The 23215-nt window shown below is 50.8% G+C and overlaps 1 protein-coding gene across 2 annotated transcripts; it reads right to left on the bottom strand.

Moving 5' to 3' along the window:
• Nucleotides 1-300: 300 nt before the first annotated feature.
• Cd177 (CD177 molecule) lies at nucleotides 301-22935 on the bottom strand. Of its 2 annotated transcripts, none has more exons than XM_008851965.2 (18): nucleotides 22884-22935; nucleotides 22653-22793; nucleotides 22265-22450; nucleotides 20711-20830; nucleotides 20364-20483; nucleotides 18006-18146; nucleotides 17564-17749; nucleotides 16608-16727; nucleotides 10355-10474; nucleotides 9043-9044; nucleotides 8127-8259; nucleotides 7294-7479; nucleotides 5877-5996; nucleotides 5554-5673; nucleotides 2747-2887; nucleotides 1607-1792; nucleotides 1372-1506; nucleotides 301-672 (listed from the first exon to the last, which is right to left on the bottom strand). In XM_008851965.2, exons 1-18 carry the CDS (start codon nucleotides 22933-22935, stop codon nucleotides 440-442), a joined length of 2442 nt encoding a protein of 813 aa, XP_008850187.1. In that variant the 3' UTR covers nucleotides 301-439. The 2 variants fall into 2 exon arrangements, with proteins under 2 accessions (XP_008850187.1, XP_029411378.1); XM_029555518.1 differs by lacking the exon at nucleotides 9043-9044 and adding an exon at nucleotides 8705-8706.
• Between the last annotated feature and the right edge of the window lie 280 nt (nucleotides 22936-23215).

Below are 23215 nucleotides of genomic sequence, written 5' to 3'. Positions count from 1 at the left end.
GGTCACAGTGCCTCACCTTCTCTGTCACAGTGATGCCCAAGTGCTTCAGGCTGCAACATACTAAAGGTTTTGTGGTGACACACATTAGAATGAAGACAGAGTAGATCAATGGAGCCTTGGATGATGGCTCTCAGCAGAATCCTTTTTTCCTGTAGGTCCCATTCCCTCCTTACCTAGAGAAATCCCAGTATTCAGAGAAACAACAGGGACTTTATTATTATCCAGTACCTATGGCCAATATGTGGCACAGGGTCAGTCTAGATGCCCTTAGACTGTCCCATTATATAAATAACAGGTGATACAGATATGAGGATGAGGGAATGGTCATACACAGGGAGCCTGGGGAAAGAGATTCAAGTCTAAGTGCCCACGGTTAGGAAGTCAAAGGAAGGTTGGGTTTGGGTGGTTAATGGGGGTTAAGAATCACAAGGAAATGATGTTAGCAGGGAGGGCAAAGCCCTCCACAGAAAAGGGCTAAAGATAGCCCTAACGCTAACACCCATGCCAGGTTGGAGACAGAGGTGACTCCGTTTGGAAGCTGTGTATCTGTATCTTTTTTTCCCTCGTGGATTTCCTTTGCGGAGAAGATCCCGATCATCTTGGAATTACCCAGTAAGGATTTCGAAGATGAGGTCATGCATCCCTGAATGCTCATGGTGGAAGAGAGTCCACCTAGAGGGTGAAGACCCAGTCCAGGGTGGCACAGTTCAGCAACCCTAAAAAAACTCATACCTAGAAGTCCAGACTCTAGCTCTCACTCCTTGGACCCAGTAGCCTAGCTCAGCCTCCTCTCTCAGACTCAGGCATCCAGGTACTAGCTCCTTTCACTTAGAAACAGGGTTGGGCTATACCTCCTCCTTCAAAACCAGGGTTATGGGCCCCAGACCTCCTCCCTCAGACCCATGAATCTAACCTTAGCCCTCCTGCTTCCTCCCTGGATGTTGGGTCCCAGCTCTGTTCCCTCAGCCTCAGAGCTGAAGGCCTAACCTTTCTCCCTCAGATTCATGAGTCTACACCTCAACCTTCCTCTCTCAGATTCAGGAGTCTAGAATCTCATTCTTTTCCCTCAGACCCAGGGGTCCAGACTCCAGCCCCCTTCTGTCAGACACAGAAGTCTAGACCCCAGCACTCCTCCCTCAGACCCAAGGGGTACAGACTTTAGCCCTCCTCCCTCAGACCAAGAAGTCTAGACTCAATTCCTCCTCCTTCAGACCCAGGGATCCAGATCCAAGCCCTCTTCCCTCAGATCCGGGAGTCTAGGCCCCAGCCCTCCTCCCTGAGACCTGGGTTTCAGGGCACAGCCTCTTTTCTCGGACTGTAGAGTCCTGGCCCCTGTCTCCTTCATCCTTGGTATCCACTCTTCAGACTCACCTCCACGGAGCTCAATGTTACCATTATAACAGTGAGTGGTGCCCTGTGGGCAGGTGACAAAATTGGTGTTCCTAGAGCAGGATCCAGAGAACTGCACACAGACTGGACACCTCAGGTCTCCAGGGCGAGGGGCCGCTGAGGACAGAGAAAGTTGGGGGTGTGCAGCATGCTCTCAACTATAGCCACCAGCGTAATCTCCAAGTGTCTGAGTCCCCTGACTTCCTTGATGCCATACCTGGACGAGGGAGGGAGCCCAGCAGGACACTGCTGCTGCTGGCTCTGTTGCACAGGTCCGAGGAGCAGAACTGGGCATAGGAGGCGATGACCACTCCAGGGGGTCTGGAGTATATGGAGACACCCATGGCATTCTGTGCCCCAGCCTTGCTGCAGCCTTTGCTCCCTACTAGGATGGCTTTTTGACCTGAGGAGGTAAGAGAGTGAAAGTCACCCTGGGAAGAACAGGATGGCAGGGGCTGGGACCTGATTTCTCATTTCCTTGATGCTCCCAGACACAGGGCGAACACAGTCTCCTATTACAACAGCACAGGCCGTATTTACTGTCTGCCAGAGACTGAAGCCCAAGCCTGGGTCCTTCTGTTCTGCCCCCTCAAAAATCTTGTTCCAAACCTCCCTTTCTCTACCTCCTCTTCGCTGCTGGATTTCTCTCCAGAGCTCTGCTCTTCACGCCCGTAGTTCGCTCCTTTTACCTGCTTTTCTTTCCCTTTCCACACTTCCCAGTAAAGGTTCAAAAGGCAGATTGAAATTGCTTAGCAGAGCCCCAGACAGATGCTCAATGTCCCTCTCTCTCTCCTTCCCTCCCTCTCCCTTCCTCCCTTCCTTCCTTTCTTCCTCTCCTTTTCTATCCCTCCTCTTTCCCTTCTTTCTTTTCTGTTTGTCTTGCTCTGCTTTTGTCTCTGTGTCCCTGTCTCTGTCTGTATGTCTCTATCTTTTGAGACAGGGTCTCCCTGTAAGCCCCAGCTGGCCTGGAACTCTAAAGGCTCACCTTGATCTCACAGAGCTCCCCCTGCCTCTGCCACCTGAGTGCTGGGATTAAAGTCTCTCTCCCTCCCTCCCTCCCTCTCTCTCTCTCTCTCTCTCTCTCTCTCTCTCTCTCTCTGTCTCTGAGAGAGGCTCATGTAGCCTACACTGGTCTTGAATTCATTATATAGCTGAAGATGGCCTTGAATTTCTGATTCAACCGTCTCCACCTCCCCAGGGCTGTGAATTAATCCCAGGGCTTTGTTTACATGAGGCAAAAACTATCAGCTGAGTTACAGCCCCAGCCCAGTATTCATCTCCCAAGTGAATGGGGTCAGTGAGGCACCCCTATTCCAGCACCGTTCTCAATGCTGTGCGTGTGGCTCAGCATACTCACCTACGTCTACGAGCAGCAGTGTCTCCTGACACACTTCCCCAGCCTCACACTCTTGGGTCCCAGGTGAGGTCCACGCGACTGCTTCTTCAGCCAAGCTGCTGCTAAACTTCAACATGACCCCCCTGTGACAGGTCAAGGTATCTGAAGAGAAGAAGATCACACAGGTTAGCAAGTCAGGGAAGCCGCTGTGTCTGTCCCTGCAGGCTCTGGGCCCAGGGAGGCCATCACATTCTGAATCACTGGCTGTGATGTCCTTCAGTCTTGGAGTTAGAAGGAACTCAGAAGTCTAAGTGCCCAGGCCTACAGCACTGTTTACTCTGTTTCTGCATGGATATACACAGAGACCTCCTCTTGTGGCCTTAGAGGACGTCTGCTTCCCCCATGGGTGGCTCCTCTTGGCTCTCAGCCAATCTCTACCTCCCCATGCAGTTTTGAGGCCATCATTGGAATAATGAGGAAGAGAGCCTGAAGTCACCTTCACCTACATGTCAATGTCTACATCTACGTCTATGACTGTGTTCCTATCTATATGGCTATGTCTTTGTGTGTGTGTGTTTATGTGTATGTGTGTGCATGTTTGTATGTGGGTTCACATGTGCACGTACATGTGTGTGGAGGCCAGAGGCCATCTTCTGGAGTCCTTTCTTAGGAGTTATCTGACTTGGTTTTTCAAGCCAAGTGCTTTTATCCACTGAGCTATCCCTAGCCCACTTTCTTTAAAAAAACATTACATTTATTACTCTGGTATGTGTAAATATGTATTCATGCATGTGTACCACTTTTACATGTGGACGTCAGAGGACGTCTTTTGGGAGTTGGTTCTCTCCTTTGGTCCTGGGTCAGTCTTGATGGCAAGTGCTTTGACTGCTGAGCCATCTCACCAGCCTCCAACTTGTGTTTTGAAGCAGGATCTCTCACTGGCCTGGAGCTGGTGAGGTAGGAAGGTTGGTCAGCAAGACCCAAGGATCCACTTGTCTCTGCCTCCCCAGCGCTGGGATTACAAGCATGTGATACCTTATTTATTTATTTATTATCAGATGAATATACTTATTTATTTATTTATTTATTTATTTATTTATGTGTTTTGAGAGGGTCTCCCTGTAGCCACAGCTGGCCTGGAACTCACTATGTAGACTGGCTTTGATCTTATAGAGGTCCACCTGCCTCTGCCTTCTGAGTGCTGGGATGATGGGTGTGCAGCTCCATGCCCAGCTTTTTTATTTTTTTTAAACATGAGTTCTGGGGATTTGACTCAGGTCTTCATGTTTGCATAGCGAACACTTCACTGACTGAGCGGACTCCTCAGCCTCATATGTGTCTTTGAACTGAGAAGCCCTATGTTCCAAACAAAATGCTCCAACTGTGTACTGAGCACTTGCTTGGTGCCTGGATAAGGCACTGAATTGTTTTCTGACACAGGATCTGGGGTCCAGGCTAGCTTCCGACTGAAAATCCTCTGGCCCCTGTCTCTTGAGCAGTGGGATTACAAACCTAGCTCTAGTGTTCACTGTTGACTGGATTGTCTAATTTCCTCAATGCGACTCCCAAAGTAAGTGGAGGCATTATCATCACCACCATCATCTCTGCAGGCATGTGTGGCCCCTCCTGGTTTTTACATGGATGCTGGAGATTTGAACTCAGGTCCTTATGCTTGCATAGTAAGTGTCCTTAGCCACTATGCCATCCCTGATGAGCTTCTTCTACCAAGAAACTACATTTTATGTTTAAGACAGGCCACTTCCTCTGTGAATTCCTCATTGACACTACTGTGGCATCATCTTCTGCTTCTGCCACGTTGTATATGACTATAGTCCGGAATGCCCAAGCCATGCTGTTTCCCCTACCCAGTCCTGGAAGTCTGTTAGGCAGGACTGGGGTCTGACTCATCTGAGGGTTCCATAGGAAACCCTGGGGGCCTGAGTGTGACCTCACACCAGCATTTGTGCCCAGGGAGCTTGTCTTGAGGCAGCTCTTGTTCTGCACAAGGTGGGAAACCTCTAACTCACATTTTTCAACTTCTTCATTTAGGTGAACAGTCAGACTGAAACTTGAAGAGAAATATTTGCTGAATACATTCCCCTTTATCTCAGGGGAGATGGGGCTCTATCCCACCCTCTGTCCCCAGCACAACCTCCCCTTTGATTTACTGTCCTTATTGAGACACTTTGTGGCCCTCTCATCTGTCAGGAGTGTGCCTTCTCTATCATAGTCAAAGCCCCATTCACTCTCTCTCTGACTGTCTTTCCTAAGGAACAATGCTACTGGGGTGCTCCAAGCTGTCACATGAGTGGGGGTCGATGCAGGTGGTGGAGAGAATGGGGATGATCAAAGTGAAGTGGTAACTCAAAATCGGGGTGTGTGGAAATGCAATCAGAAGTTAGCACTTGTTCTAGAATAGCCTCTGGCCGGGTGTCAGTGTGCCGACTGCAGCACGAATTTCCACACAGAGCGACCACCTTGCACCTTGACCTTCCTCTCACTCGCCCCCCCTCACCTCCCACATGGACAACTTCACCTGGCCTAGGACCATTTAAAGCTCCTTTCAATGGCTTTTTGTCCCCTGGGCCGTGCTCTTTCTCTGTTCCATTCATCTGGATACCTCTCTCTGGCCCTCCACTTCCCAATCCCCTGCAGCTTTCCTGGAGAATCTCCTGGCTTGCACATGGCTGAGTGAGTGATGCTCATCTAGGTGGCTGTGGTGGTTGGCCACTGTCAGTGGTTTTGGAGGTCTCATACCCCACAGGCTGCTTTGTGGCCCCAGGCCGTAAGCGCAGGGCACCAGCCTTATTTTCTCACGTGTGACTCACCTAACTGAGGATTGCAGTTCTCACTCACATCCATGGGTCCAATTTTCCGGGTGCCATTGAGCAGGTTGCAACCTGGCTGGGGCATGCAACCCCCCACCCTCAGACTGGTGATGATCTCCCCTAGGAGAGGATGAGATGGGAAGAGACAGACACTGACACAGGATCAAGCAAGCCTCAGAGGCAAGCCCAGCCCCAGGAGGCCAGCCTCACCCTCCTTTGAGTCTTATTCCCCGCTTCAGCTGACCTTTCCCCCACAGATTCCCAAATCTCCACCGATAGCCCATCTTGTCCAAGCCCCACAGGGACTCCATGTCCAGGCTCACCTCCCATGACCCTGAGGACTCCACTGTAACAGGCTGTGCTGCCTGCTGGGCAGACTTGCTCAGATGCTTCGTCACAGCCTTTGGTAGAAAGGCAGCGTGGGCAGCGCAGGGTCCCTGGGGCTGAGAGGTGACAGACATAGGGAGGGCTCTGGGTTGGGATCAGATACCTTCCAACTTCTCTCAGACTCCCCAGTAAACCCTCCCGGGGCTCCTCTCGTTTATCCAGCTGTAGGGAACTGGAACCTGTGACTAGACCGGTGAGGGGCTGGAGAGGTGGCTCAGTGGTTAAGAGCACTGACTGCTCTTGCAGGGGACCTGGGTTCAGTATCCAGAACCCACATGGAGGTTAATAACAATCTTTAACTCCAGTTCTAGGGAGTCTGATGCCCTCTTCTGGCCTCCATGAGCATTGCATGCATGGGGTGCACTTACATGCAGGTAAAACACTCATACACATAAAACAAAAAGAAAAAAATTAAAATTAAAAAGACAAGAGAGATATGCAAAGGAAAAGCACAGGGCAGAGTGTAGGAGGGGTCTGGGACTGAGGTAAGGGGACCTCTGGGGCTAGACACAGAATTAGTCAAGTAAGGGAAGCTGGGGGGGGTGGGGCTGGAAAGAACCAGTGACTGACTTGTGCCAACAGCTTTTACTAAACATCAGAGAAAGACATGTCTGGTCACAAAATAGTCCAGAACACAGAAACACTGAGCGTGGCCCTAACAGTTTAATGCCAGGAAAGGAGAGTAGAAAGTCATAGACCGGTGTCCAGTAGGAAGACAAAAAGGAAAAGCCCTAATAAGAACCCCGCTATACAGAGAGATGAGCTGTGCAGGAAGAGCAGAGATGCTCAGGGCCAGAGTGTGAGGCTGGTGGTTCATCAGAAAGTCCAGCCAGGGGGCTGGCGAGGTGGCTCAGTGGGTAAAGGCGTTTGCCACCAAGTCTGACAATCCAGGACCCACATGGTGGAAGGAGAGAACTGACTTCTGAAAATTGTCCTCTGATTTCCACATGTACACTGTAGTGCCTGTTTACACACACACACACACACACACACACACACACACACTCACTCACATTAAATAAAATAAATGAAAAAACCCCCAAACTCCATTCAGGATTGTTGGAAGAGGCCAGCCAGGGGAGTTTGGAGTTCTTGTGGACCGCAGGGTGAAGAGGAGAGAGTTCAGGAGAGGTGGAGGGGGAGGGACCACGAGGCAGGGCGGGAGTGCAGGACAGACCTGGGAACAAGGAGCATGGAACAAGGTGGAGGGAGAGAGCCAGACATCTACTCTACAGCAAGGGAGAGTCTATAAATTAACACCCCCCACCCCCGTGCTTACCTCCACCCCCCGAATTCTTCCTTTCTTTCTCCCAGCATCCCTCTTCCCCCTAATGCCCCGCCTCTCCAAGGCACCTGATGCAGGGGGTGGGGCCCAGAGAGGGGCTGTAGTGGACAGATAATTGCAGAGGTCCTCCTGGCGGCACACGCGGGTGTAGGAGATGACGGACAGCCCGGGGCCTGTCCTGTGCTCGGTGACTCTGGCCTTGTGGTCCTGGATGCTAGTGCAGCCCTTTGTGAGCACCAAGCTCACTTGCTGTCCTGGACAGAGAGAAGGGGGCAGGCTGGAGTGGAGGTTGGGACTCTAGTCTCCTAGAGGGAGACTGGGCATACTGAAGAGGGTGAGCTGATGGAGGGGAGGGGGCTGAGATCAGCAGGATTGCTCCTGCTGAAGAGGTGTGCTGGATGGCTTCCTTTGTCAACTTGGCACACCTGGGACAAGGGAACCTCAACTGGGAAACTTCCTCTATTGGATTGGCCTGTGTCTGTGTCTGTGAAGCATTTTCTTGATTGTTGAGTGATGTGTTGGGCTCAGCCCACTGTGTCATCCCTGGGCAGATGGTTCTGGGCTGTATAAGAAAGCAGGTTGAGCACGGGCCAGGGGAGCAAGCTAGTTAGCAGTGTTAAACGTTCCTCCATGGTCTGTGCTTCAGCACCTGCCTCCAGGTTCCTGCCTTGAGTTCCTGTCCTGACTTCCCTCAGGGGTGGACTGTCATTTGAAATGATAAGATGCAATAAACCTTTTCCTCCAGTGGCTTTTGGTCATGGTGTTTTATCACAGCAACAGAAAGTAGCTTGAACAGGAGGGGACCAACTCTTGGTACTTGGAGAGGGGCCTCCAGTACCCCCTTACCAGATAATGGGAGTGGGGCTAAGGGCAGGTCTTTGCATGGAGAGGCCCTTCTCACCAGTTTCAACCATCATCAGTGTGTCTTGGCAACCTTCGCCAACCTCACAGGTCACCTGGCCAGCTGTCCACTGGAGAGGGAGCTCGGATATCTCCCTTATGGTCACTAATGTCCCATGTTGGCATTTCAGGGCCTTTGAAACTAGAAAAAGGACAGTAAATCCATCTAAATACAAGTCCCAAATCCATATCTTGGGAGAGCCTCCCTGCTCAGAGGGGTCTTATTCACAGGCAGTAACAAGTGGACCCTTCCAGAATCTTCTCTATGCTGCATAAGACAGAAAACCTTGGTGTTGGTAACATCCCAGCCCATGCCCTCAAGCTTCCTGGTCTAGTTGGGGGAAGAAAGATCCAACTTGCAGAGTAATGCTTGCTGACCTCACTCAACTCTCTCTTTGAAGCTCTAAGGCTAGAGAAACAGGCAGAGGAGGAAACTGAGGTGGGGACAGAGGTGATCTGCTTCCAGTGGAGCCAGGATCCCTATTGGAGCTCCCTCCCCCTCTACTCTGTAGAGTACTGAGGCATCCCAGGATGCTTTTTCCCCACCCAGTGTGTCACAGTTTGAATGCATTTAAGTACATCTGTGGGGATACCCCCAGTCCCCATTTAACTCCTGCCTTCTGCATCACACCTAAAGCACCCCTGATTTTCTCTGATTTTTATTATTGTGAAGCAAGGCCACAAACAAAGGGGGGCTTTGGTACTGTGGGTATGGATACAGATGGATGAGAGAATAGGGTGTGCCAAAGACCCAGCATTGTCCAAGTTCAAGGTGTGTGGAGATGCATGTGATATATATATACACAATAAAGGTTTTTCCTTTCTCTTTTTTCTTTGAGGCAGGGTCTCACATAGCTCAGGTTGGCCTTAAGCTTGCTCTGTAGCTATGAACAACCTTGAACTTCTCATTCTTCTACCTCTACCTCCCAAGTGTTGGGATGACAGGCATGTGCCACTATGCCCAGTGCTGGGGATGGAACCCAGGGCCTTATGTACGCTAGGCAAGAAATCTGCTAACTGAGTTACAGCCCCAGCCCCGCATAGCAGTTTTCAAAACAGTTTAGTGTAGGAGGCTGGAGAGAGGACTCAGCGGTTAAGAGTATTGGCTGCTCTTGCAGAGGACCTGGGTTCGAGTCCCAGCACCCACATGGTGGCTAACAACCATCTATAAGGGGAATCTGATACCCTCTTCTGACCTCCTTGGGCATTGTGCGACATGGGTGCACTTATACACTTGCAGGCAATACACTCATATACATAAAAAAATTTAGTGTGTGCACGCACATGCATGTCGTGTGTGTGTGCCACAGCATGTGTGTGGAAGTCACAGGACAACTTATTCTCTCCTTCTACCCTGTAGGCTCCTGGGATTGAACTCAGGTCATCAGACTTGGCAGCAAGCACCCTTACCCACTGAGCCATCTTGGCGGCCCACAGTGGAGTTTTATTCAGTCATAAAGAATGAAATCATGTCAGTTGCAGAAAAACAGATGGATTTGAAAATAATCACATCAAATGAAATAAGCCCAACTCAGAAATGCAAATATCTGTATTTTCTCTCATATATTTGAGTCTAAATATGCATGTATATGACACGAAGTAGAAGGGAAGAGGGGACAGACGAGGATGATGGGGGGGATCAAAGTACATGGCATTGTTGAATGAGAATGCCATTATGAAGCCCATCACTGCATAACAAACACATGCTAATAATATATTTAAATATTCCAGTCATATGCAAGCACTCTTTCCCAGACTGACCCCTGCCAGGTGTCAGTGCACTGACAGCAGCATGAATTCCAACAGAGAGTGGCCACCTTGCACCCCGACCTTCCTCCCACTCACACAGACAGGCCACCCAAGTTCACTTGGCCCAGAATTATTTAAAACTCCCCTCAGTGGGCTCTTGTCCCCTGAGTCATACTCCCTCTCTCCTTCATCTGGACACAACTTTCCCTGACCTTACACCTCCCCAGGCACCCCTGCAGCCTCCCTGGAGAATCTCCTGGCTTGTACAAGTCTAAATGAGTGATGCTCATTAAAATGTCTGGGATGGCTGGCCTCTGTTAATGGCTTTGGGTGTCCCATACCCCACAAGGATCTGCTTGTCCGAGGCTGCAGTCAGTGCAGGGTGCTCATTCAGAGCCTTTCCACTGCCCTCACTCTGTCCGTCACTTCCCAGGCCCCTGGATTCTAAGCTGCCCACTTTGTTTTCCCCATGTGACTCACCTAACTGAGGACTGCAGTTCTCATTCACATCTATGGGTCCGATCGTCTGAGTGCCATTGAGCAAGTTGCAGCCTGGCTGGGGCATGCAGCCCTGTACCCTCAGATCAGTGAAGATCCCTCCTAGGAAAGGAGGAGTTGGTGCTGACACAAAGACCATCCAAATGGTCCTCAGAGGCAAGCCCAGCTCCAGGAGCCTGGCCCCAGCCTGCTCTAGATATAGGGATCTTGGCATCCAGGCTCACCTCCCCTGAGCTCGACGAGTCCATTGTAGCAGTCTGTGCTGCCTGTAGGGCAGACCTGCTCAGGTGGATTCTTAGGACAGTCATCCTTAGAAAGGCAGAGTGGGCAGCTCAGAGTCCCGGTGCCTGGGAAGTGATGGACACAGTGAGGGGCAGTGGAAAGGCTCTGAGTGAGCATCTGATGCCTTCGGTCTCCAACACCATGCTGGCTCTAAGAATGAAGTTACTCAGTACCCCCAGCACGCTCCTTTCCTGCAAACTTAGCTGTAGGCCATTCAGGCTGTGTCCTGGTGAGCTGCTGGATAGAGACCAGGACAACAATAACAACAACAAAGCCAAGATGGATGGCTTCTGAGGAATGGCTTTGTCCTCTGGCTTCCACACATGTACATGTATGCATTTGCAAACACACATGGGCACATGCACACACAAGAAAATCTCCCAGTTCACTGCTCTGTGACTATGGGAGGAATTGGGCCAGGGGAGTTCAGAGATGTTGATTACAGGGCTTGTGGGAGGGAGGGAGGAGGGAGCGCGGAAGAGATAGAAAGGGAGGGACTAGGGAAAGGAGTCTGGGAAGAAGCAAGCGGTCAAAGGTGGGGATTGAGCCAGTGAGCCAGCAAGGGAGTATCTATAAATTAACAGCCCCTTTGTGCTCCCTGGAGCCCCACAGCTCTGCCCTCCTTCACCCTTCCTGTTGAGTCTCCACCTCCCATGATCCCACCGCCCTGTAGCACCTGTGACAGGGGGAGGGATCCAGAGAACGTCCGTGGAAGACAGATCATTGCAGAAATCCCTGCTTCGGCACACGTGGGTGTAGGAGGTGATGGAGAGCCCGGGGCCTGTTCTGTGCTGGGTGAGTCGGGGCTTTTGGTCTCTATCCCTGGTGCAGCCCTTGGTCATCACGAAGTTCACTTCTGGTCCTAGAAGGAGAGAGGGAGACAGGCAGGGGCAGAGATGAGGGAGGATTGCAGACTCTTGGTTGGATGTTGCAACCTCAGGAAGATGGGTGGGATGCTGGCGGTGAGATGGGGTTATATTTGCTGAGGAAGGAATCTTGGTTCTGGGGTGTGGTTTCAGAGTCCCGAGGGAGAACTCTGGGGGTGGGGCTGAGCCCAAGGGGCGGGATCTTAGAGTTAAGGCTCTCCTCACCGTTTTGTATGAGCACCATGGTTTCCTGGCAGCCCTCGCCAATCTTACACGTTTGCCAACTCGTTGTCCAGTGCAGGGGCAGCTTTGACAATTTTATCACTACTTCTAGTTTTCCACTCTTGCATTCCAGCGCCTGCGGGCCTAGGATAGGAAAAGCAAGTTCAAAATAGAGGGTCTCCCAGCTTGACCCTCTATAGGGTTACCGTCTTCCACTTCAGACCTAAGTAGGCAGCAGCAAGTTAACCACTTGTCCTTAGCTGTCTCTGTGCCACAGGGGGCAGTGACACCCAACCCAAGGCCTCAAGTCTCCCAGGCTAGTTGGGCAGACAGATTAAAACACAAACAGGGGTCAGCAAGATGGCTCAGTGGGCTAGACACTTGCCACCAAATCTGACAACCCAAATTCCTGAGTTCCATCCCCGGGTTTCACAAAGTGGAAGGAGAAAAACGACTCCCAAAAGTTGTCCTCTGATCTCCTCATGTGTGCTGTGACACACATGCACCCACAAACATACATGAACACACACAAATAAATGTAATAAAGTAAACAAAACACAAACAGGACATTTGGAGGAATCCACTCAACTCTCTACTTAAAATTTTTATTTGTGTGTGTGTATACATGAGTGACCGTGGGTATGTATACGTGTGCGTGCGTGCATGTGGAGGCCAGAGGTTGATCTTGGGTCTTCTAGGACCATTTTCACCTTATCTTTTGATGCAGGGACTCTCACTGAACCCAGAATCACTGAATAACCAGACTGGCTACCCAGAGTGCTCTGAGGACTCTCCTGTCTCTGGCTCCCCCGCTCTTAAGTCCAGCACTAAGGTTACAAATATGTAACTACATGGGGCTTTTTACATGTGTGCTGGAGATCCAAACTTTATTCTTCATGCTTGGGTGTCAAGCACTTTCCCAACTGAGCCATCTCCCCAGACCCCTCATCTCTCTCCTTGAAGCTCTAAGAGTTAAAATGATACATACAGATTAGGAAACTGAGGCACAGGCAGATAAGACCATGAACCTAGGAAAGATAAGGTTCCTAATCCATTTTCCACCTCTTCTTTTCCCCTCATAGTCCTTCTTACTGAGAAACTCCACAGCCATCTCCATCCGTCATGTGCGTGCCTTGCGGGTATATAAGCACCCAAGTGGGGACACTCCCAAAGTCTCTACTAAACTCTTCAATCATCTGTCACGCCTGTCACTCTCTACATTCTCTCTCTCTCTGATTTTCTTTCCTATGGAGCAAGGCCACTGGGGTGATCCCGCATCACAGATGACGATGCGGTGAAAGTAGTGGAGAGATTGGGGGTGACCACAGGGAAGTGAGACCCAGGGTAACCCAAGGTTGGGGAGTGTCGAATTGGGGGAAAAAAACCCCAAGAATTCCCAGAAAGACAGCCAGCAGACAGCTGGCTCTGTGTGTAAAGAGATAAAAGAAGCACCTAGAACATTCCTAACCCATTGGATCTAGCCCCTTGGGCAGGCCACCCACGGTCACTTGGTCCGGAATTATTTAAAGCTCCGCCTGATGAGCTCTTGTCTCCTGGGCCAGCTGGAGACCTATCACTGGTCCTCCACCTCCCAATCCGCTGCAGCCTCCCTGGAGAATCTCCTGTCTTACACAGGACTGAGCGAGGCAGCTAGCCTCTGGGGATGTCCCACACCCCGTAAGGATCTTCTTGCTCCAAGGTTGCAGTGTAGGGTGTGGCCTCCTTTTCAGGCTTAGGACTCACCAGATCCAGGGTTGCAGTTCTCACTCACGTCTATGCGTCCAATTGTCTGTGTGCCATTGAGCACGTTGCAGCCTGACTGGGACATGCACCCCTGTATCCTTAGATTGCTGGAGAGGCCCACTAGTAAAGGAGAAAATGCGGAGAGACAGAGATACTGACACAAGAACCACGCAAGCCTCACAGTCAAGCCCAGCTCTGGGAGGCTGGCCCCGCCCTCTTCAGAGTCTGACACCCTGCCTCAGTTTACCCTCCTGCCACAGACACCACATTACAATGCACGGTCTTCCTCATCCACTCCTACAGTGACCCTATGTCTGGGCTTACCTCCCCTCAGCTTGAGGATTCCACTGTAGCAGTGTGTGCCTGCAGGGCAGACCTCTGGGACATTGTCACAGCCATGTGTAGAGAGGCAGTGTGGGCAGCGCAGGGTCCCTGGGGCTGGAGAAGACAGAGTGAGCGGCAGTGGGAGGGCTCTGGGCTTGGAGAAGATGCTTTCCAACCTCTCTCAGTCCTTCCAACATGCCTCGTCTCCCCATGCAAGCCCAGTATGGAATTCGGTTTGTGGTCTAATAGCTGAGCAAAGCCAGAGGGTGGGGGAGACCTGCAGAGACCCAGGGGCGGAGGGCAGCAGAGGTCTGTTTCCCAGGTGAAATCTGGGGAGGAACTGGATAGAGACAAGAACTTGGACAAGGGAGAGTGAGGGTACCCCAGTGGCTTTCCTCACAACTTCTATTAAACAACTACAAGAGAGAAAAAGTCCTGTTCTCAAACTATTCAAGAGTAGAGAAACAGAAAGCATCACCTCAAACTGTGTATAACACCAGGCAAGGAAAATGGAATGCTCCAGGACAATGTTCAATAGAAATAAGAAATACAAAATGGAGAAATAGAGATGTCAGGGAACCAAATCGAGCCACAGAGAAAAAAGCACTGGGCAGGAAGAGCAGGGTGGGAGCATGGCCTGAGGTTGGTGGTTCAGGATCGGAAAATCCACCCTGTTCTCTGTTCCAGGATTGTTGGAAGAAGTGTCCAGGGGAGTTATGAGGTTCAAACAGAGGGTAGTGGGAAGGATCCAGGGAAGGAGTGCAGAAAGGACTGACCTAGCATGCACAAGGACCCGGGTTCTATCCCCAGCACCCTCAAGAATAAAGAATAATACAATAAAATAAACAACCCATGTGTGCTCCCTTCTCCCCATAGTCCTGTCCTTCTTCCTCTAGACAGTCCCTTCCCTCTCCCCTCTAGGAGTATGCCCTCTCTGGCACCTGTGACAGGGGGCGGGATCCATATAGTCTCAGTGCTAGACAGGTCATTACAGAAGTCTTCATGGCGGCACACGTGGGTATAGGAGATGATGGAGATTCCGGGGCCTGTCCTGTGCCTGGTGATTTGAGGCTCTTTGTTTATAGCCGTGGTACATCCTTTTGTGACCACCAAGTTGAGTTCTTGTCCTGGAAAGAGAGAGGGTAGCTACTGGGTGTGCAGGATACTTATGCAGGAATTTCTGGTGTAGACCTCCCCTGTCCTAAAAGGAGGTGGGTTAGATGCTGGAGAGGAGGGGACTGGGCACAGGAGGGGTGCACCTGCTCAGGAGGGGGCCTGGGTGTGGGGGGGGGGGCTTGTGGTATCTGTCCTGGGATGCTGTGGGTGGCTGATTGAGAAGGGGTGGGGTCTCCAGCTGAGGGCTCTTTCTTACCATTCTGAATCAGAATCACTGTTTCGTAGCATCCCTCGCCAATCTCACAGGTATTCCAGCCAGTGGTCCAAACCAGGTGCAGATCTGATACATTCTTTATGGTGTCTAAGGACCCACTCCTGCAGTCCAGTGCCTGAGAACCTGCACAGGGAGAGAAAATCCATCTCAACAGTGTCCCTAGCCCCATGTCCAGGGAAATCCCTTCCTGGTGGGGCACACATCACAGGCAGTAACAGGTTGATCTTTTCATGGACCATCTCTTGGACTACAGGAGGAAGGAAGCCTTAGTGCCATCCAGCCCGTGTCCTCAGGCCTTTCCATTTAGTTGGATAAAAAGACCAACATAGGTTCAGGAGACGTGGCTCAGTTGGTATAGTCTTTGCCATGCAAGTCTGAGTCCCGATTCCCAGCCCAAATGGCAGACACTGGCAGTATGGTACCCCGCAATCTTAGTGCTGGAGAGAGGCAGATCCCTAGAGATCTCTGGCCATTCGAATCAGTGAGCTCCAGGTTGAGTGAAAGACCCTGTCTCAAAAAATAAGGTGGCAGGGGCTGGAGAGATGGTTCAGTGCTTAAGAGCACTGGCTGCTCTTGCAGAGGACCCTGGTCTTGTTGCCAGGACCCCCAAGGCAGCTAACAACCATCTGTAACTACAGTTCCAGGGGATCCAATGCCCTCTTCTGACCTCTGAGGGCATTACAGGACACAGGTGCACCCTGACCTTTCTCTTCCTCACGTTGGACTTCCTCTTAGACTGACCCTCACACCCAGGTGGCCCAGGATCAGTCAAGGCTTCTGCTGTTCTGCCTCTGTCCTTTGGTTCTGAGTCTTGCCCACGCTTCATCTCTTCCTCGATCCTTTAGTTGGACATCTCTGGCAGACACAGTATTCTTCAACCCTCTACTCACCCACACAGAGTTTTTGTACTCCTAGAGTGTCTGGTTAACGTCAAAAATCTCTTGGTTTGGTCTTGGTTGATAGCTTTGGGTGTCCCTCACTCTTCAAGGATCATGTTACCCCAAGGTTGCAGTTCAGGGTGGGGTCTTGTTTTCCTGAGTGAAACTCACCTAATTGAAGACCACAGTTCTCACTCACATCCATGATCCCAAAGTTCTTGGTGCCATTAAGCAGGTTGCACCCTGGTTTGGGCATGCAGCCCTGAACCATCAGATTGGTGGTGATCTTCCCTAGGAAACCAGTATGGCTTCATCTATTCCCCAATTGTATTTTTAGAGACAAAAATCACAGTCTGGGAGAATAAATGAGAGAGAGAGAGAGAGAGAGAGAGAGAGAGAGAGAGAGAGAGAGAGAGAGGCTTAAATAGGGCCATCAGCTCTGGGTCTCTGGGTTTTATGCCCAGCCTCAGTGTCTCTGAACACTCAGGTTTCACTCCCACTTTGGCAGGAACCCCCATGTCCAGGCTTACCTCCCCTGAGCCTGAGGACTCCCTTGTAACAGTATGAGGTGCCTGCAGGGCAGACCTGCTCCGGTGCGTTGTCACAGCCATGTGTAGAGAGGCAGTGTGGACATCGCAGCGTGCCTGGGACTGTAGAAGACAGACACAGTGAGGGACAGCGGGACAGCTCAGGGTTTGGATAAGAGGTCTTCCAACCTCTCTAAATTCCTCCAACATGCCTCAGTGTCCCAATGCAGGCCCACATGCAAGGAATTTGGACTGTGGCTTAATAGGTGAGCAAAGCCAGAGGGTGCATTGAGTTATGGAGACCTGGGGCTGAGGGCAGCAGAGGTATGGCTTCCCTGGTGGAATTTGAGGCTGAACAGAGACGTGGACTTGGTCAAGGAAGGGTTGGATACCCCAGAAAGAATCAGTGGCTTACTCCAAACTTCTATTAAGGAACCATGGAAGAGAAAAAGTCCTGTTTTCAAGATGCTGCAGAGTAGAGAAACAGAAAGCATCGCCTCAAACTGTGTATAACACCAGGCAAGAAAAATGGAATGTTCCAGGACAATGTTCAGTAGAAAGAGGAAATACAAAATGGAGAAATAGAGACATCAGGGAACCAAATTGAGCCACAGAGAAAAAAGCGCTGGGCAGGAAGAGCAGGGTGGGAGCATGGCCTGAGGTTGGTGGTTCAGCATCGGAAAATCCACCCAGTTCTCTGTTCCAGGATTGTTGGAAGAAGTGTCCAGGGGAGTTATGAGGTTCAAACAGAGGGTAGTGGGAAGGATCCAGGGAAGGAGTGCAGAAAGGACTGACCTAGCATGCACAAGGACCCGGGTTCTATCCCCAGCACCCTCAAGAATAAAGAATAATACAATAAAATAAACAACCCATGTGTGCTCCCTTCTCCCCATAGTCCTGTCCTTCTTCCTCTAGACAGTCCCTTCCCTCTCCCTCTAGGAGTATGCCCTCTCTGGCACCTGTGACAGGGGGTGGGATCCATATAGTCTCAGTGCTAGACAGGTCATTACAGAAGTCTTCATGGCGGCACACGTGGGTATAGGAGATGATGGAGATTCCGGGGCCTGTCCTGTGCCTGGTGATTTGAGGCTCTTTGTTTATAGCCGTGGTACATCCTTTTGTGACCACCAAGTTGAGTTCTTGTCCTGGAAAGAGAGAGGGTAGCTACTGGGTGTGTAGGATACTTATGCAGGAATTTCTGGTGTAGACCTCCCCTGTCCTAAAAGGAGGTGGGTTAGATGCTGGAGAGGAGGGGACTGGGCACAGGAGGGGTGCACCTGCTCAGGAGGGGGCCTGGATACTGGTGATGTGTGTGTGTGTGGGCTTGTGGTGTCTGTCCTGGGATGCTGTGGGTGGCTGATTGAGAAGGGGTGGGGTCTCCAGCTGAGGGCTCTTTCTTACCATTCTGAATCAGAATCACTGTTTCGTAGCATCCCTCGCCAATCTCACAGGTATTCCAGCCAGTGGTCCAAACCAGGTGCAGATCTGATACATTCTTTATGGTGTCTAAGGACCCACTCCTGCAGTCCAGTGCCTGAGAACCTGCACAGGGAGAGAAAATCCATCTCAACAGTGTCCCTAGCCCCATGTCCAGGGAAATCCCTTCCTGGTGGGGCACACATCACAGGCAGTAACAGGTTGATCTTTTCATGGACCATCTCTTGGACTACAGGAGGAAGGAAGCCTTAGTGCCATCCAGCCCGTGTCCTCAGGCCTTTCCATTTAGTTGGATAAAAAGACCAACATAGGTTCAGGAGACGTGGCTCAGTTGGTATAGTCTTTGCCATGCAAGTCTGAGTCCCGATTCCCAGCCCAAATGGCAGACACTGGCAGTATGGTACCCCGCAATCTTAGTGCTGGAGAGAGGCAGATCCCTAGAGATCTCTGGCCATTCGAATCAGTGAGCTCCAGGTTGAGTGAAAGACCCTGTCTCAAAAAATAAGGTGGCAGGGGCTGGAGAGATGGTTCAGTGCTTAAGAGCACTGGCTGCTCTTGCAGAGGACCCTGGTCTTGTTGCCAGGACCCCCAAGGCAGCTAACAACCATCTGTAACTACAGTTCCAGGGGATCCAATGCCCTCTTCTGACCTCTGAGGGCATTACAGGACACAGGTGCACCCTGACCTTTCTCTTCCTCACGTTGGACTTCCTCTTAGACTGACCCTCACACCCAGGTGGCCCAGGATCAGTCAAGGCTTCTGCTGTTCTGCCTCTGTCCTTTGGTTCTGAGTCTTGCCCACGCTTCATCTCTTCCTCGATCCTTTAGTTGGACATCTCTGGCAGACACAGTATTCTTCAACCCTCTACTCACCCACACAGAGTTTTTGTACTCCTAGAGTGTCTGGTTAACGTCAAAAATCTCTTGGTTTGGTCTTGGTTGATAGCTTTGGGTGTCCCTCACTCTTCAAGGATCATGTTACCCCAAGGTTGCAGTTCAGGGTGGGGTCTTGTTTTCCTGAGTGAAACTCACCTAATTGAAGACCACAGTTCTCACTCACATCCATGATCCCAAAGTTCTTGGTGCCATTAAGCAGGTTGCACCCTGGTTTGGGCATGCAGCCCTGAACCATCAGATTGGTGGTGATCTTCCCTAGGAAACCCTCTCACACATTCATGGACACATAACAAACATATACTGTACATGTACACATATACACACTAAAAAACTTCTGAGAGTCGGGCATGGTGGCATACATCTTTAATCGGGCTCAGCAGTTAAGAGCACTGGCTGCTCTTGCAGAGGGCCCCGTTCAGTTCCCAGCACCCACATGGCAGCTAACAACCACCTGTAACTTACAGTTCCAGGGGATCCAACTCCCTGTTCGGACATCCATGGGTATTAGACAACACAGGTGCACTTATATGCTTGTAGACAATACCCTCATATACATACAATAAATTAAAAATAATAACAAAAGGAAGACAGCTGACCTGGACCTCTGGCCTTCACATGCATGTTTACATACATGCATACACCCTCTCACACATTCATGGACACATAACAAACATATACTGTACATGTACACACATACACACTAAAAAACTTCTGAGAGCCGGGCATGGTGGCATACATCTTTAATCCCAGCACTCAGGAAGTAGAGGCAGGCAGATCGCTGTTCGTTCCAGGCTAGCCTGGTCTACATGGAGAGTTCCAGGCCAGCCAGGACTACAAAGTGAGACCCTGTTAGAGAAAACTAAGGAAGTTCACAAAAAATAACAAAAACAACCCAGAAGAAACAAAACAAAATGCTCCCAGTCCCATAAAACTCCCCAAAAGAATAAGAAAACCTTCTGGGAGACCAAGCACCCCAGGGTCACGGGGACATAGAAACAGGACTAGAGGCAAACAGTCTCCCTCAGCGAGAAAACTAGCACGTGGTTCTGAACTGACTGCTGCAACAAATCAGATGCAGGGAAACTGGCCTCTCACCCTGACCTTTCTCCTCCTCACGTTGGACTTCCTCTTAGACTGACCCCCACACCCAGGTGGCCCAGGATCACTCAAGGCTTCTGCTGTTCTGCCTCTGTCCTTTGGTTCCGAGTCTTGCCCATGCTGCATCTCTTCATCGATCCTTTAGTTGGACATCTCTGGCAGACACAGTGTTCTCTAACCCTCTACCCACCCACACAGAGATTTCCCTCAAAGTCTATGTATGGCTGGGCTTGGTTGATGGCTTTTGGTGTCCCTTAGTCTACGAGGATCGTCTTGCCCGGAGGCTTCAGTGCAGGACCTGAGCCTCATTTTCCCAAGTGGGACTCACCTAACTGAAGATCACAGTTCTCACTCACATCCATTGTACCAATTTTCTGGGTGCCGTTAAGCAGGTTGCATCCTGGTTTGGGCATGCAGCCCTGCACCCTTAGGTTGGTGGTGATCTTCCCTAGGAAAAGAATAGACAGAAAGTGGGGGGGAGGGAGGAGGAGAGGGAGACAGAGAGGGGGAGAGAGAGGCTTAAATAGGGTCATCCAAGTCAGAGTCAAGTCCAGCTCCGTTCTCCTCTCCTCTGGGTTCTATGCCCAGCCTCAGTTTACCCTTGGTCTCTGGACACTCAGATCTCAATGCGAAATTCACTCCTGCTCCTGCAGGGACCCCCATATCCAGGCTTACCTCCCCTGAGCCTGAGGACTCCGTCGTAGCAGTGTGAGGTGCCTGCAGGGCAGAGCTGCTCAGGTGCATTGTCACAGCCATGTGTAGAGAGGCAGTGTGGGCAGCGCAGGGTCCCTGGGACTGTAGAAAACAGACACAGTGAGAGGCAGTGCTGAACTCTGGGTTTGGTTCAGATGCCTGTCTCCCTCTTAGCCCCTACAGTATGCCCCAGTTCCCCCAACATGCCCTTCCTGAGGCTCCTCTCTCACAGGTCCAGCTGCAGGAAATTCAGGCTGTGTTCTAGTGGCCAGGAGCAAAGCTGGAGGGAAGATGTGCAGAAACCTGGGGCTGAGTGCAGGATGGTGCTGGGACTGAGGGAGGGATGTGGGAGGGACTTCCGTTGCACTAGACACAGACCATGACTTGGCCAAAGGAAGGCGGGGATGCCCTAAAAGGAATCAGTGGCTTTATCCACAACCTCTACTAAACAATGAGAGAAATAAAAATGTTTATCAGATATTCCAGAAAATCATTGCCCTAATTAATGTTTAACACCAGGCAAGGGAAATGAAAAGCTATTCACAGGGCTGGGGAGATCGCTCATTCAATTAAGTGTTTGCCTTACAGCATGAGGATTTGAGTTCAATCTCCAGAAGCCATATATAAAACCCAGCATGGTGCCCCATTTATAACCTCAGGGCTTGGGAGGAAGAGACTAGTGGATTCCTGGGGCTTGTTGGCCAACCGGCTTAGCCTAACCGGCAAGCTCCAGGGTCCAATGAATGATCTTTTCTCAAAAAACAACAATAAAAGCCAAAAACCAAGGTGAATGGTTCCTGAGGAGTGACTTCTGGCATCCACACACATGCACACACACACGTGTACCTGCACACACATGAATATATTGGCGAGCTTATACCCTCACAAAACCAATCAACCAACCAACCAACCAAAAAAGTTATAGGTTTGTGTTCCTCAGGAAAATGAAATCCAAAAACTCTGTGTGAAACCCTGTGTGAAATGTCAGTGAACCCATCCCCTCTGCACAGAAAGAAGGGGTACACAGGAAGACTCAATCAACAAACCAACCAACCAAAAAAGTTATAGGTTTGTGTTCCTCAGGAAAATGAAATCCAAAAACTCTGTGTGAAACCCTGTGTGAAATGTCAGTGAACCCATCCCCTCTGCACAGAAAGAAGGGGTACACAGGAAGACTGGGGTTTGGGAATGGGGCCAGAGTCAAAGGTTGGTGGTTCAACATCAGATGATACAACCAGCTCATGACTCCAACACTGTTGGAAAAAGTTGGCAAGGGCATCGTAAGGTACCTGTGGACAGTGAAGGATGGATGGAGGAGAGGAGAAGAGGAGACTGAGTTACTCAGAAGAGGGAAAGGGAATAGGTATGCAGTTAAGGGTGGGGAAAGCCAGTGAGCCAGCTCGACTTCCTTCCTGCAAGGGAGTGTTATAAACAAACACTCCTGTGTGCTTACTTCTATCCCACAGCTGCACCTCATCCTCCTTCCTCATGACAGCCCCTTCCTTCCCTTCCTGCTGTCCTTCCTCCCTGTGGTACCTGTGGGTGTGGGCAGGTCCCCAAGAACTTCAGAGCTAGACAGGTCATTGCAGAAGTCACTATGGTGACACACATGGGTGTAGGAGACGATGGAAAGCCCAGGACCTGTCCGATGCCAGGTGACCTGGGGCTTTTGGTCCATAGCCTTAACGCAGCCCTTGACAACCAAGAAGTTTATTTGAGGTCCTGGATGGAGAGAGCGAGGCAGGTAGAGGAGGAGATTGGGACTCTAGGGTCTTAAGGATGAGTGAGATGCTGGAGAGGAGGGGGCTGGGCATGGATGGGTTGCACCTGCTGATAGGGAGGTTTTCCTTCAGAGGATGCAGGATGCTTGTGAGTAGTGAGGTGGAGGGGATAGGGCCGCCTCTGCATGGAGGCCCGATCTCACCATTCTGTATGAGCATCATCTGATCCTGGCAACCCTCGCCGGTCTCACAGGCTTCTGTGCCGGCTGTCCACTTGAGGGGCAGCTTGGATGCATCCTTCACCGTCTCTATTTTCCCACTCTGGCAGTTAAGAGCCTGTACACCTGGCATAAGGAGAACGGTTCCATTTTAGCAGGTTGCCTTGTTCCTCTTCCTCAGATGACGTCCCCTTCCCAGCTGATGTTTTCACTCACAGGGCAGCAAAGTGATGACTGCCAGGAGGGTCAGCACTAGTGCAGGGCTCATGGCCAGTCTGTGGCTGGAAATTCCCCTTGTGCTCTTTAACCAGGAAATGTAGCCCTTTTATACCCTGTATTGCCTAAGGCAGCCCAGGAAGCGGGGTGGGGTGGGGGGTGGTTGCTATACAAACCCTGGGCCCCACCCTGAGTCTCCACTGCATGAAAGCTTAGGGTATCTGGATGGTCTGTCTTCCCTAAGACTCAAGGGCCTAGACCCAGTCCTTCTTCCCTCAGACTAAAGGACCAAGACTCTAATGTTTGTTCCTTAGACCCAGGGGTCTGTACTC

The sequence above is a fragment of the Nannospalax galili genome, unplaced genomic scaffold (assembly GCF_000622305.1).
Source record: "Nannospalax galili isolate Female #2095 unplaced genomic scaffold, S.galili_v1.0 scaffold385, whole genome shotgun sequence".
NCBI lineage: Eukaryota > Metazoa > Chordata > Mammalia > Rodentia > Spalacidae > Nannospalax > Nannospalax galili.
The sequence above is the reverse complement of the archived record's forward strand: the minus strand, read 5'-3'. Positions and strand labels throughout refer to the sequence as shown.